Source organism: Carlito syrichta, unplaced genomic scaffold (genome assembly GCF_000164805.1).
Source record: "Carlito syrichta isolate Samal-C Ts95f unplaced genomic scaffold, Tarsius_syrichta-2.0.1 Scaffold308142, whole genome shotgun sequence".
NCBI classification, from domain to species: domain Eukaryota; kingdom Metazoa; phylum Chordata; class Mammalia; order Primates; family Tarsiidae; genus Carlito; species Carlito syrichta.
This window is the reverse complement of record NW_007252238.1, coordinates 650831-666882: the sequence shown is the minus strand read 5'-3', so window position 1 is coordinate 666882 and position 16052 is coordinate 650831. Positions and strand designations below refer to the sequence as shown.

Here is a 16052-nt window from a genome sequence, read left to right as displayed (position 1 = left end):
AGTAAGACCCCGTCTCTACAATAAAAATAAAATGAAATAAGTAAAGTTAGCAAGGAGTGGTGGCACACACCTGTGGTCCCAGTTATTAGGGAAGCTGAGGCAAATCACTTGAGCCCAGGAGTTTGAGGCTGCAGTGAGCAATGACTCCAGCCTGGGCAACAGAACAAGACTTTGTCTCTTAAAAAATAAATAAATAAAAATAAAAAGTAACCATAATCCCCTCTGAAAAAAACTACAGTCATATTTTGATGTAATCACCTTAATCTCCTAAAAAAAAAAGTTTATTGCTTTGGCATCCTATTTTCATGATAACATTGTAATAAAAATATTTTACTCATATTCTTAATACTTCTTAGCCATTCTTGGTATCTTCTAGGGACTTGTCGTGAATTCTAAAATTTCTCACGTTATATTTCCTTCCAGAAGAATTTTATTCTCATCTTCCTTTCCCCACATTCTTCCAGGGATAGAGATTACAAAGATTTAACATTAGTTTCTTAAAACATTCTTTCATTTTGATGCAATTTCCATTCTCCTGGAAAATCTACGTTCTAAAAGCCATCTTGCTACCTTCTTGCTTTCCATGTATTCCTCTAGATTATAGAAAATGATGACTGAATCTCTCAAAAAAGAAAAAAAAAAGTCTAGCCATTTTTACAACAGAACAGATGTAATAAGATGGGAGGAAAAATAGGTTGTTTTCACTTTTAAGGAACTTTTACATTTTCTCTGGTTATAAAATAGTTTTGCTATTTAATTTTTTACTATAATAAAATACTAAATATTGACTAAAATGATCTATAAAGTCATACCCAGGGATAGTTAACACTAAGATGTGGTGTTAACATTAGAGTATATTTCCTTAAATACGTAAATATACACAGCACAAAGGATAACATATAGTTGGGGGGGGTTCAACAGCGTGTTGTTTTATATGGTTGGTATCTTCCCCTTATTATAATTAAAACTGACATCATGAGGGAATGAGAAGAATGGTCAATAAATGAGTAAATTATAGCATCACTGAGGTATAGCAGATGATACAGAATGAGTGACCTGTGTGTCAAAAGTGCTGGTATTTCTTTTTTTTTTTTTTGAGTTGGAGTCTCACTCTGTCGCCCACACTGGAGTGCAGTGGCCGCTCCCGGCCACCGCAGCCTCCACCTGCTGGGCTCCGGCGATCCTTCCGCCTCAGCCTTCCAAGTAGCTGGAACTACAGGTACGCACTACCACACCCGGCTAGTTTTTTGATTTATTGTAGAGATGAGGTCTCGCTACCCAGGCGGGTCTCGAACCCGCGGGCTCAGGCAATTCACTCACCTCAGCCTCCCAAAGGCGCGGGATTATAGGCTGAGCCACCGAGCCCGGCTGGTATTTCTGAAGAGAAAGGAGTTAGCTAAAAGTGAAGGTGAAAAGCAAAAACAATACTAAACCCAGTGTTCTCAAACACTGAAGTTGAGGCAGAGAGAAAGAACTAGAGAGAACTGCAGGGCCAGCCCCACAAACAGTCAGAATAAAACTGAGAGGAATATCTGGAGAAAAGGTTGAGGGTTTCAGAAAATGTATGGAAGACTCTCCTTAAGTCCAAGAAAGATACAGAAAAAAGATTATTTTCAGTAAATTGTTGTTTGCCCATCTCTCTAGAGGAAATGAATGTTGTTGCCCATTATGTAAGTTCTTAGTATGTCAAGGATATTAACCAGATCATTCTATGAAACTTTTTTTTTTAAGGATTTGACAAAGATTTTTTTTTTCCATTTCCAGTCTTTTAAAGTAAATACAGATCTGCTTGCATCAAAGCTGATTTTGAGAGCACACAAAAGTTGGGCACAAAGGATAGGATTAAATTCGGCAATCTAAGGGCATGAAGAATAAGAGATAATAAGGATGTGCCTCCAACAGAAAACCGAATGTGAAGGCTGAAAAAGTCCTTCCATTGCAAAACCAAGAACAGCTTACTGTATGAACCTTACAGTGGAGGCTGCAGCTGTACCTAGGCTTCTATTTGTTTCTTATAAAGAACAGTTAGCACAGTTACACATAGTCTTTAGTAGACAACCTGCATCCATTTCAATTAAAAGTATTTTCTACAACAGTGTGAATAAGGCCACAATATTTTGGACAAACCCCTTAGGGTAGTGATTTTAACATCAATGTCATTCGTTCTTTTGAAATATAAAGTGTTTTAACTGAATTAAGGTTATTGTTAATTTTTAAGATACTATATATGTCATGACTAGTATCTTAAAACTTATACTTAGGTGTTTATCTCTAATATCCAAAGAAATTGTTGCAGTCTGGCATGCTTATTAATTGATCCCATAGGTATAATTATAGGCCAGCATGATTTTAGTGTCTATTCTTTCATTTCACTAAATTAGGAATGCGGCATTTACAGAGCAAGTGAACACAAGTTATGCAGTCACCCAAGGACCCTAACTGCTTTTCAGTTAGCTACGGTGCAAGCTCAGATAGAATCCCACTGTTTAAACAAAGTCAGATTCCAATCCTTTATTTTACTTATTTATTTTTATTTTTTTAGTTGGAGTCTCACTCCATCACCTAGGCTGGAGTGTAGTGGTATGCTCATGGCCACCCCAGCATCAATCTGCTGGGTTCGGGCGATCCTTCCACCTCAGTCTTACAAGTAGCCGGAACTACAGGTGTGCGCTACCATGTCCAGCTATTTTTTTTTTTTTTAATTGTAGAGATGAGGTCTCACCAAGCTGGCCAGGCTGGTCTCGAACCCACGGGCTCAGGCAATCCACTCGCCTCAGCCTCCCAAAGTACAGGGATTATAGGCTGAGCCACCAAGCCCGGTCCCAATTTTTCATCAAAAGGTGCTGGTGGAGGTTGTCAGGCACCTTCCAATATAGATCCCCAATCCAATGGCCAGCAGATGAAACAGCAGCAGAGACGGAAGAAACACGTTTAGAAATTCCACTAAGAATATACCCCCTTTCTTCAGAACACTTGTGTTTCTCATGCGGAGAGTATCTGTGCGCTTTGGGTGTTTAAAGAGGAACTCCTCGCAGGGAATGTTTTCTGGCTAACTCAACCAATCCCGGATCCAGTCTGAGTTTTTCTTCAAGATGCTTTCAACTTCTTTCCTTCTCTCAATGTAATCTTCTTCGGACTGGGAACTTTCTCTCCAATGCTATGGGTGTCTATTTCAGAAGTTCTGTTAGTATCCTGTGGTGTTTGTGAGTGAGGTGGGCTGTCACAGTGAGAACTCTTGGAGCTACTTTGTCCAGATTCTTGCTGCTCAACCAGCAGTATTTTTTTTCCATGTCATCATTATAAACAGAAACTGAGGCTGGAACACTGCTCCCATTCTCATTACTACTAAAATGCAATTCTAGCTGGGCTTGGTGGCTCAGCTTGTAATCCCGCGCTTTGGGAGGCTGAGGTGAGTGGATTGGCTGAGCCCGCGGGTTTGAGACCCACCTGGGCAACTTGGTGAGACCTCATCTCTACAATAAATCAAAAAAGATTAGCCAGGTGTGGTAGCTCGCACCTGTAGTTCCAGCTACTTGGAAGGCTGAGGCGGAAGGATCGCCGGAGCCCAGCAGGTCGAGGCTGTGGTGGCCGGGAGCAGCCACTGCACTACAGTCTGGGTAACAGAGTGAAACTCTAACTCAAAAAAAAAAAGTGCAATTCTACCCAGGAGCCCAGCAGGCCCTGCTTTGCAACATGGCACTGGAGGGCAGTTATGACAGCAGGATCCATGCTGTGCTGCAGGCTGCGCCTCAGTGGTGGATGATTAGAGCTGGGAGCAGTGGTCGGAGAGCCAGGGTGGGGAAAAAGGTGACTGGGCCACGCTGCAGGACCAGAGGGGTAGGCGCCCTGGGAAACATTTCGAATGACACCTTCAAGTTTTGTTTGTAAGATTTCATGACAAAGTATCGCTCATTCCCATCTAAACAGGTATCTCTCTGAAATTATTTTGGTTTCTGTAAAGTAACTAGATGCCCTCTTCCCCAGAGGTGTGTTAAAAACGTATTTCCAGGTCAGGCATGGTGCCTCACACCTGTAATCCCAGCACTTTGGGAGGCCGAGGCGAGAGAATCCCTTGAACTCAGGAGTTCGAGACCAGCCTGAGCAATATAGTCAGACTTCAACTCTACAAAAAGTCCAAAAACTTAGTTGGGTGTGGTAGCTTGAGCCCAGGAGGGTGAGGCTACAGTGAGCCGGAATCATGCTACCACACTCCAGCATGGGCAACAGAGTGAGACCTCAACTCAAAAACAAAAAATAAAAACAAAAACCGTACCTCCACACATAAGTAAGCTATGCAGGGGCAGTTTCACCAAAGGCCCCAGGAGCCTGATGTCTCTCCACACCTCACCTCAGGGCTTGAGGTAAAGTTGGCTCCAGGGGCAGGGCCCTGTTCTCAGAAGTATCCTACTTGGTTTAATACCCTACTATTTCTGTCCTGAAACTCAAATTAATTCTTAATAAGGGGCCCCATTTTTTTTTCATTTCACATTGGTCCCCGCAGTCCTGCCTGTAAGTTATCCGGGCCAGCCCTCAACTTGACAGAAGAGGTCTAGACAGAAAACTGAATTTCTAGCTCATATAGCCAATGAGTGAAGGAAAAAAAAATCAGAATTATAATCTTATCTTTGAAACTATCAAATGTTCCTTTGACAAAACTGTGTTCTGCTGCCTTCAAAAGTATTCTGAAAAATGTCATTATTGGAGTAAATATTCTACTGACTACAGGGACAACTCTGAGGTGGTCAGAAGTAATCGCCACATGTACATTTTGGATTTTTCAATTTTGTCTCATTATAGTCATACCACGTATTTTATAACTCTCTTCACTTACCTTGAGACAACAGCAGCAGGAAAAGAAAAAATGTCTACTCAAGGACTCTATGACCATTAGCCTACCTGAAAGCCCAAAGAATCTACAAAGAAAAGTTTCTACATAAGTTACAAAAACAAGAGGTTTTTATCATGTCCATCCCTAAGTATAAGGAAGAATAAAGAAAAAAATTGGAAACAATATATGCAAAAAAAAAATCTACACATGCTCAACTCCTAATTTTTCAAGAAACCAAAGGCAGGTAATGAACACCAGAGAGTCCTACCCATTCATTTTGTAGTATATGCTATGAGTGTGTTACAAAGCTATCATGCTCAATTTCTAACAAAGCTAAACATACTCTAATAAGCTTTTCAATTAGGATAATTCTAGGATCCACTAAAGTGTTGAGAAAATGATCCACCCCCTGCACAAAAATCACATACAGCATCCTGCCTAATAGATAAAATTCTCCTAAATCTCTTTATCCAAGACATGACAGATAGCATATATTTTCCAAAAGAAAATAATAAAAACCAATAACTATGAGCACCAATGCATTGGTGAATATGCATAAAATGTAGAGAAAACCCCACTTGAACTATAAGTCTATCTGGGAATAAAAAAATCAAAATACAGGCCAGGCACGGTGGCTCATGCCTTATAATCCTAGTACTTGGAGAGGTCAGAGCGAGAAGATCCCTTGAGCGTAGGAGTTCAAGACTAGTCTGAGCAGCATAGCCAGACCTCACCTCTACAAGAAATCAAATAATTAGCCGGGCATGGTGGTGCACAACTGTAGTCCCAGCTACTTAGGAGATTAAGGCTAGAGGATTGCCTGAGCCCAGATCGAGGCTGCAGTGAGCTGTGATCATGCCACTGCACTCCAGCCTAGGTGAGAGTGAGACCCCAACTCAAAAAAAAAAAAAAAAAAATTAAGATGCACAGTTAACAAAAGAAATTTAGTTCCTCATAATGTAAATGCCTTAAGTCTTCAGTGGCGTGCTCCTCTGTCTGTCTCATATATAGCTGATTTAGAGTTAACGAAGATTATCCCTCCTCAGAACTGTCCCAGGAAGTGCAGGAAGAGCCGCCAGGTGGCAGAATTTCCTGTGCCTTAACTAGCTTGAACAGCCCTTTGTCACACATGGAACTGACCAGAAGGTGGCAACATAACCTCAGATTCTCAGCACCCACAGATCGGCCTGCTCTTAGTTTCAGGCTTTTCGCACGCCAAGTAAACGAAAAATAGGTATTTCAAACATCTTGTTATCTGTACCAGAAGGCTTCCATTTCCTTACGTTCTGAATGTTGATCTGTAGTTCCATTTTGTAGTGATTGAAGTCTTTGGCAAGTTCGTGGCCCTGATGATAGAAAGTAAACATCCCCTGAAAAAATGACAGCATCTGAGATAAAGGAGAAAAGGGAACATTAGCACAATAAAACTTAAACAGCCAACAATTTCCCCCTCATCTCACTGTTACTCCACTGATGTAAAATATTTAAAAAGAAGTCACTCGTATTCTAGCAAACCTAAGTACACATTATCCATTCATTGGTCTTTTTTGAAAACGAGCCATGCTATTTTTCTTAAATATCATAGCCATGAGACAATTTTCGTAGCATGTTCCACAGGAAAAGTGGAGTTCTAAGTCACTCATTTGTCCTCTTTCACCAAGAGAATCTCAATATTTATTTATAATTGAAATCTTGTTGCTGTAGGTTGATACACTCTGTAAGAAAGTAAAATCACTGACTCAAAGAGCTCAGGCTCTCTCCGGTGGCAACCAGTGGGGCAAGAGGCTCAGTGACTTGCCCAGGGCAGACACAGGCTGGTAATTAAATCCTTCGTTTTCCACCAACTCCCAACCTGCCCCTTAATTAAAGGGTTGCTGTCTAAGCCCCACAAATAAGTGAGATCTTGAAATTTCTTTTCTTCAGAATGCCACACAGTATGATGGTACATAACATGGGGCTCTGACATCCAAGGGCCAGCAGTGTCCATTCCCAATGACTTGCTAGGGGACCTTGAGAAAATTACTAAAAACATTCTCTACTTCAATTTCTTCATTTGCTAAGCAGGATAATTAAAGTACCTCTGCATTGAGTTATTCTGTGGAATAAATAAATGCATGACTACAGTACAGTACTTAGGACAATTACTTGAATGATAAATGAACATTGTAAATTGCCCAATAAATGCAGATCATAATTATTATTTTATAAAGTAGTTTTAAGGAGGTCTACTTTTTCTCTAATTGTTTAATTTAGGTTAACTCTATTACTCTAACTAGACCATAGCTCCTTGAATGCTAATTTTTAATTACAGTAACATACAAACGAATGAGTTCCGTTCTAGAGCACATTTGTAAGTCTAATTTATTTTAAGCCCAAAAAGTTAGCCTAGGTACATAGTACTAGGCCCAAAAAGTTAGCCTAGGTAGTACTGTATGTATTTAACAGGCTATACTGCCACCTAGTGGAGATAAGTAATACATAAAACAGTCATGTTCGCATCTTTGAAAGTTGGCAACTGGAAGGGTCATATGTAGGGGACTTACTGTAATCATTACCTGCCTTTTGGTTCCAAAACTCACGCACACAGCAAGCAAATGATATAGTGTGTGAATTATATCTCAATAAAGCAACTTAAGAAAAAAACAGAACACAAAAATGTCTACATTATGAATTCCAGTGTTTCTCAACTTACCCGCACTGTGAAATATTCTTTACATTTTGATTAAGATGCATATATTCATATATATATACACCTACCTCTTAACGTGTGATTAGCTAGAAAACATATACATAATCACAAACAGAAATCATGTGTTTCTAATATAAGCACAAGGAAATGCTTACAAAATTCCTTCAAACATTCCATATACCGCTATACAACCTAGCTTGTCACAAACATTGCGAGTTGTGTTAGAATTCATGTCACAAATAAGTGTTTTAAAAGTCTGAACTGGTGCACTTGCTTTAGAAACAAACTTGAATAAAGATTATATCATAAACAACCTACTATCACTTACCTTCTGATTTTACTTTCAGAGAAATTTCTAAAGGGTCAATATATCAAGATGGCAGAAATTACAAGTGCTTGTAGTCCTTGAGATCAGGAGACAACAGGAATAATATTCATTACATATTGCTGTGCAAATACAGCTCAGAACCACCGACTTAGAGAGGAATCCTTGACTTCACAGCTACCTGTGTTCACTCTTTTTTTTTTTTGAGTCCAGAGTCTCACTCTGTTGTCTAGGCTGGAGTGCAGTGGCATGCTCAAGGCTACCGCAGCCTTGACCTGCTGGGCTCTGGCGATCCTTTCACCTCAGCCTTCCAAGTAGCTGGAACTATGGGCATGCACTACCACGCCCGGCTTATTTTTTGGATTTATTGTAGAGACGAGGTCTCACCAAGTTGCCCAGACTGGTCTCAAATCTCTGAGCTCAGGCCATCCTCTTGCCTCTGTCTCCCAAAGTGCTGGGATTACAGACTTGAGCCACCACGCCCGGCCCACCCTTTTCAGTCATGTCTTCCTCTATGTTGATACACTATGGCCTCTAATAACTGTAAACTATAAACCACAAATTAGAGCTGGGAAGAAAAATGCTTCTATTATATTGCAAAAACCTACTAGCAAACAACTTGCTGTCATACTCACAGGTTCCACAAACTCAAACTTCTTCCTTTCTTGAATCTCCTGGAGCTTACACACATATTCAAGAGACAGTTCATAAAAGTGTTGCCGGTTTTGCTCCACTTGGACGTCTGCCTATGTTAAAATATCTGAGGTTAGTCAAATGGAGAGAGTGAGAAGTGAAACTCTGTATCAGAGGTCAGCAATACAGCCAAGGCCAAATCTGCTATGTGTCTGCTTTTGTAAATAAAGTTGTACTGGGGCACAATCATGGCCATTTATGTGTGTGCTGACTGTGGCTACTTTCCTGAGACAACAGCCGAATTGGGAAGTTGCAACACAGACCTTTTGGTCCCCAGAAGTCGAAAATGTTGCTGTCAGATGCTCTGCAGAAAAGGTTTGCTGACCCCTGCCTTGTATGTTGAGATTGACCCCAATGGACGGAAGATCAAACAGGCTTTTCTCTTCATGAAAAACTCACCTCAGTCACAACTGAAACGCCAGGCTGAACCATACACATACAGGGTCTGACAATTAAGTTCGTGAAGTCAGCCTAGAAAAAGTGCTACATACCTCATTGCTGCCTCTCACTACGATCACCTTCGAACCACTCCCCTTGGGAAGCTATGCACTGACACCGGTGCCTAGTCCACCCATCAAAGCAGTTTTTGGAACTTTTTTCCTAGAATGGCCATCTGAGCTGTTACCCTTGAGGTCCTGAATGGCATCAGATGTCTCCCTTTCAATATTTCCTTTATGTTCGGGTAAAGAAAAAGGTCACTGGGGCCAGATCAGCTGAGTAGGGAGGGTGTTCTAATACAGTTATTTGTACAGTGCTGCCAACATAAGCGCATGTGGCCAAGTTTGCAAATTTAATTGTCAGACCTCAACAAATAACAACAGCTCTGATGGCCCTCCCAGAAAGAGTTGCAAAATTGCTTTGACGGGTGGACTAGGCACCGGCAACAGTTCCCAAAGAAGTCCTTTGAAGGTAACCATAGTGATATTCGGCAGCAGTGAGGTATGTAGCACTTTTTCTAGGACGACTCGTGAACCGAATTGTCGGACTTCATAGAATCACAATCACACCAACATCATCTCCATGAACAACTCCTTTAAGAATAAAATCAGCCTGAGAGAGCGTTGGGGAAATTCCTGTCACCACAGTGGTCAGGGAGTGACAGCAGCAGGTAGGAAGTGGCAGCCATGGCGGCATATCTCAAGAACCTGGCTCTCAAAGGCGGGTCAAGGCTGGACACCCATCCGCCGCAAGCCACACTCCAAAGCCCTCACAATGCCTGATCCCCTGGGAGTAAAGGGGGCACCAGGTGGTCAGGAGACCATTCCAAAAAAGGGTTCCAGCTTCTCTTGCCTAACTAGAAAGGAAGTGGGAGAAGAGTACAATTGTACTGAAGACACTGGCAAAAGAATTCCCGTCCTAGAATCCCTTTTTTTTTTTTTTTTTTTGAGTCAGAGTCTCACTCTATCACCCAGGCTGGAGTGCAGTGACACACTCACGGCCAAGCATCGACCCGCTGGGTTCTGGCATTCCTTCCACCTCAGTCTTCCAAGTAACTGAAACTACAGGCACATGCTACCACGCCTGGCTAATTTTTTTGACTTATCGTAATGATGAGGTCCCGCCAAGTTGCCCGGACTGTTCTCGAACCTGTGGGCTCAGACAGTTCGCTCAGCTTGGCCTCTCAAAGTGCTGGGATTACAGGCTTGAGCCACCACGCCCAGCCTAGAATCCATTCTTATAAGGCATCATGCAGTATTTTTCCCAACTTAGCTACTATACTCTTAGAAGTATTTATCTAGGCATTTCCCCAGAGAGAATATACAAATGTCCAATAAGCACATGAAAGGATGTTCAACATCACTAATCATCAGGGAAATGCAAGTCAAACCCACAAGAAGATAGCACCTCACACCCATTAGAAAAGCTACTGTCCAAAAAAGAAATAGGTGTTGGTAAGAATATAAGAAATTGGGACCCTTGTGCACCACTGGTGAGGAGAAGTAAGATGGTGTATATGCTTGGAAAAACAGTATGACAGAGCTCATGTCTATAACCTCAGTGCTTTGGGAGGCAGAGGCAAGAGGATTGCCTGAGCCCAGGGGTTGGAGACCAATCTGGGCAATTTAGCGAGACCTTGTCTCTATGATAAATCAAAAAGTTAGCCATGCACGGTGGTGAATGCCTGCAGTCCCAGCTACTTGGAAGGCTGAGGCAGAAGGATCACCTGAGTCCAGGAGGTCAAGACTATGGTAACCATGATTGTGCCACTGCCCTCCAGCCTGGGCGATAGAGTGAGACACTGACTCACAAAAAATACCAGTATGGAGGTTCCTCAAAAATTAAAAATAGAATTACCATATGTTCCGGCAATCCCACTTCTAGGTATCTACCCAATGGAATTGAAAGCAGGAACTCAGACAGATATCTGTACACCTTCACTCACATATATCTGTACACCTTCATTCACAGCAGCATTATTCACATGGATAAGAAGGTAGAAACAATCCAAATGTCTAATGACATGAGTGAATGTATACACCAAATGTGGCATATACATACAACGGATCATTAGTCAACCCTAAAAAAGAGGAAAATTCTGACACACGCTATGACATGGAAGAAACTTGAGGACATTATGCTAAATGAAATAAATGAGACACAAACTTCTACACCACTTTGGTGAGGCCCCTAGAATCATCAAATTCCCAGGGATACAAGATAGACCGGTGGCTGCCAGAGGCTGCAGCGAGGGGCGAATAGGGAGGCCACTGTCCACCGGCACAGAGTTTCAGGTTGGGGAGATGAACAAAGTTCCAGAGATAGATAGTGGGCAATGACTGTCAACCGTGAAAATGTACTTACTGCCACTGAACTCTACAATGGAAAATGGTAAATTCAAAACTTTTGTTATCCATATTTTACAACCAAAAGTTTTTGAGAAGTATTTAACATGCAATTTAAAAAGTTTAGCATCAAATGCTTTAAGAAAAAAAATCTTAAAACATAATAAGATTGCAACTAAGCTAAAGTGAGAATTTCTACCTAACACCCCTCAGAATCATAATTTTGTGCCTCCGAAAACCAGAGTTTGACAGTTCAGCCACCAGTGATGAACACACACAAACCTCAGCAAACACACTGTAATGTTGTGCAGTGTTTAATAAAATGAAGACGTGAGAAGGGTGGTTTCTTCACAATATTACCAGGAAAGGTCTTTCCAGAAGACTACACCAGCACCCAATTTATCAAGATGGTTTTGTCTTTTAGTAGATTCTCTTTTCTCTTTAGCAGTTTCTCTCACAAGCTCTCAGGTGGGGACCTGCTCAATGCTCTAAGAATCCAGAACTGCTGTGCCATGTGGTTCGTGATTCACCGCCAGAATCCTGGGGGTCCCCGACAGCCCTAACTTACCACAAAGCTTTCCTTTTAGACTGACCAAGTCAAAAAGGCCATGGCTATACCTTTTATTACACCAAGCGAAAGTCACTCATTTTTCACATCCATTCAATTTCCATTGATGATCATCTAATTTCTGGCCATTGTTGCCATAAATATGTATGTAGGAGAATAGATCCGTCTCAAGTTATTTCAACAATCTACTTCTCTAGTCACATTTATCCTGAAATATTACCACTGGGTTACTCAGGAAGGAAAAATAGACTTCTAAAATCAACAGAAAAGGAATTTTCCCAAATATCCAATACTTGTTACAGTACAAATTTATTAAGTAGAATTTAGGGGTGTGGATGGAGGTGGAAGCCATTATGACCAACAAACAGCACTGCAGGAGCAGCGGGTCGTGACAGAATTATCACAACAGCCAGCACGGGTTGTGCCACAATTCTCTCCTGTCATTCATGGGAAACAGGAGGAAACAATGAATTGTGCAAGCTATTTTGCTCAGGACTATTCTCAGCAACTTTTATCACTCCCTTGAGCACCTCGACTCAATTCACCAAAGATTAGCAACACAATAGCCACTGCCAAAAGTAATAGCATCCTCATCTAACAGTTTCCCCTTTAAAAAACCAACTTCCTTCTCTTAAGGCCTTCAGGATTATAAGGGATGGCTGTTTCAAGTGAGAGTTTATATGTATGTGAAGAGCAAGAAAGGAAAGTATATGTAATTTAAGTGAAACTGACATTATTCTTCTTTACGAACTCTTCCAATTTCTGCAGTTTAATTATCTATGGGATCGATGAAATTGCCAGAGCCCAAGCTCACTGTACAAGAACCTTCCCATGTGTTCATTCAATATATATTAAGCACCCTACTCCCTGACAAGTACCCTTCTAGGCACTGAGGACAGAGTCCTGATTAAAGTGATGCTGTTGCTGTCAAGAAGCTTACATTCTAGTGGGAAAGAAAAGTCATGCAATAAACAAATACATAGTATGCCACAAAGTTATAAGAATATGAAAAAATAAAAATAAACCAAAGAAGACTAAGAGGGATACTCTAAATAAGATAGTCAGGGAAAGATTTTAATAAAGTGACTCTAATTAGAGAGTACTGGAAGGCGTGAGGCATGAGGACCTGGGTTGAAAACATACTTTGGCCAGGATTGGCGGCTCATGCCTGTGGTCCTAGCACTTTAGGAGGATGAGGTGAGAGGAATGCTTGAGCCCAGGAGTTTGAGACCAGCCTGGACAACATAGCAAACTTCACAGAAGGAAGAACAAATAACATGGTGACAAGCAGATCACGTAAAATCTGGTGGGCCCTGGAGCCTCTGGAGGTAGCCATTAGACCAGGCATGTCCAATCCAAGGCCCACGGGCCACATGCATCCCAGGATAGCTCGTAATAAAGCCTCACAAAATCTTCTAACATCATGTGTTTTTTAGCATTTATTTTCTTCGTGGCCCCACACATAGTTCCATTTTTAAAGCTCACAATCACGTCTCGTTCATGACATCACTATTTGTGAACAATTGTTTTCAATTATGAAGCACACGAAGAACAAAATTCACACAAACATTTCTGACGAGCACCTTGAGATCTCACTAAGAACTGTGACCACTTCCCTAGAACCAGACATGCATAGATTAATTTTACAAAAACAAGGTATTTCCCACTGGTTTTATATTGTTATCATTTTTTTTAAACTTATATTAATCAAAAAATCAGCCAGGCGTGGTAGTATATGCCTGTAATTCTGGCTACTCGGAAAGCTGAGGCGGAAGGATCGCCAGAGCCCAGCAGGTCGAGGTTGCAGTGGCCAGGAGCAGCCACTGCACTCCAGTCTGGGTGACAGAGTGAGACTCCAACTCAAAAAAAAAAAAAAAACTTTATATTTAAGAAATAAAAGAAGTCTTATTACATATATTCACTAACTATATTATAAAATTTATGTGCAGCCCAAGACAATTCCTCTTTACTCGATGCAGCCCAGGGAAGCCAAAAGGTTGGACACCCCTGCATAACATGGTGCAGAGCACAGAGTATGCTGGTCCTGGGGGTTGGGGGGAAGGGGCAAGCAGATCACGTAAGGGTTTGGAGAAGAGGGGGGTCATAAGAGGTGGCCACATCTGAGTCTATTCTGGAGCTCAAGAAGACATGATAAGGGACCAGATGTGGGGTGCAAGAGGAAGGTCAAGGATGCCAAATATTTTGCCTCGGAAACCTTTAAGATAAGATCTCTAATTACAAGGGAAACGGAGTTGGACATTTTCTTGGGCATTGAAGATTTTCTCGAGGCCACCGAAACAGAGAAGAGAGAACACAGGTAGAAAGCCACGAGCCTGAAGAACAAGGGCCTGGAAAGGCAACAGCTGTCATTTAACAGAGGGTGGGAGACAAGGAAGCATGCAGAACAACCACATGGCTTTCTACATAACAGAGAACAAGGAAAGTATGGAGCCCTACCTAAAGTATTGTAGTGAGGATTAGGGGTATAAAGGCACCTTCCTCTTTTATAAACTGTCAAGTGCCATCCAAATGTCAGTCAAAGGTATCAGAGAGACCAAAGAAAATGTCATATGCAAATTATGTCAGAACAACACACACACACACACAGTTTGCAACTACATATTTTACATTTGAATATAGCCCGGGTTAATACCAGAGTCATGCTGTTAGCATCATGTTGATGATATGCCGATAAGTTTATATTATAGTAGTACATTCTACCCAGATTCCTTTTTTGTTTCAAAACACATGAGAAAAATAAATAAATCACTTGTGTGGGATGAGGCATGATCCTAACAGCAAACAACATTGTTTTTAATAAAAGCACATGTTCCGAATTGTCAACAACTGAGTTTCCATTTCAGTGTGTGAGTGAGAAAAACAAATGGTAGGAAAGAAACAGAAAAAGAAAGATAAGATATAAATTCCTTTCTCCTTACATACGTCTCCCTCCAAAATAAATGAGTCTGTTAACACAAGTAAAACAGATGCTCTCCTCCCAATGAAGCTGAACCTCCTGAATCCTCAGTATTAAATAAGATTAATGCGGCCTTCAAATAAAAGTGAAATGGAATATGAGCTTATTAAATTCATTTCTTCAAGAACTCCTGAAAGCCAATTAATGAATCTATTCCTGCAAATAATATATCTGTTCTTCACTAACGCTGTTTAAAATGATTGTTCCTGTGAAAGAATGCATAGAATCAAAAATTTTACTAGTACAGTAGTATCCATACTGAATTAATCGCTCTAAGACAAATTTATTCTTTTGTGTCTTGTTTCACAAGAACTCCTTTCTCTTAATTTATGACAATACTTGTCCACTTTTATCTATCTCTATATAATACCAGATGAAAAGTTTTCAAAAGGAAAGCACATTTTTAAAGACACATGTCCCATATTAAATTTCAAAAACAAATTAACAGAAAAATAAAATGAATACCTCTTGTAAATGTGAGTCTTTCTTTTTCGCTGATAAATTCAGATGCTTATCAATTAGACTATAATTCTTTTCTGTTTCTTTGTCAAACTTCTTTTTTTCTTCCTGCAAATCAAAAGAAACACAAAGTACTATGATTAAACAGGAAAAAAATGCATACACATAGTTAATCCACTGGGAAGTTCAAAATATGAAAAATATCGGAAAATAAAACAAAGACCACTGAATGTGACAAAGCTATCTAAAAAACATATCTGCGCCCAGCTTACATCTTATTAATCATCAAGATAATATTGGGATTGAAGAGGCTTTTCCTTTAATGGACTTCTAAGTGTATATTATTTCTCAATTCTTCATATTTATCAGCATTAAGAATTAATGCTATGTCATTCATCCCTCACAAAAAGAACAAAAGAGAATACATAAGAAGAAGAACATAAAGCTTTAAAAAAAACTTTGGTAAATACCATTGGAAAAAAACATCTTGGAAAAGCTCTCCTTCCATGACTACCTGATACAAACACAGGTTGAATGTCCCTTATCTGAAATGCTTCTCTGCCCAGAAATAGTTCCAAATTGAGGTTTTTTTGTTTGGATTTTGACATATTTGCATACATTTTAATAAGGTATCTTGGGGATGGAATACAAGTCTAAACTCAAAATTCAGTATGCTTTATATACACCTCATATGGATAGCCCACAGGTAATTTTATACAATCTTTTTAAT

General features: G+C 40.5%; 1 protein-coding gene and 1 pseudogene across 3 annotated transcripts in view; both read right to left on the bottom strand.

Moving 5' to 3' along the window:
• ARHGAP10 (Rho GTPase activating protein 10) overlaps positions 1-16052 on the bottom strand; it is a 345093-nt gene that overhangs the window by 201825 nt on the left and 127216 nt on the right. For all 3 annotated transcript variants that reach the window (XM_008065053.2, XM_008065054.2, XM_008065055.2), the window contains exons 5-7: positions 15329-15430; positions 8478-8588; positions 6112-6216 (exon numbers count right to left, since the gene is read on the bottom strand). In XM_008065053.2, coding sequence (XP_008063244.1) covers positions 6112-6216; positions 8478-8588; positions 15329-15430 — 318 coding nt within the window. The remainder of the gene's footprint in view (positions 1-6111; positions 6217-8477; positions 8589-15328; positions 15431-16052) is intronic.
• On the bottom strand, positions 2834-3729 carry LOC103267461 (annotated as a pseudogene).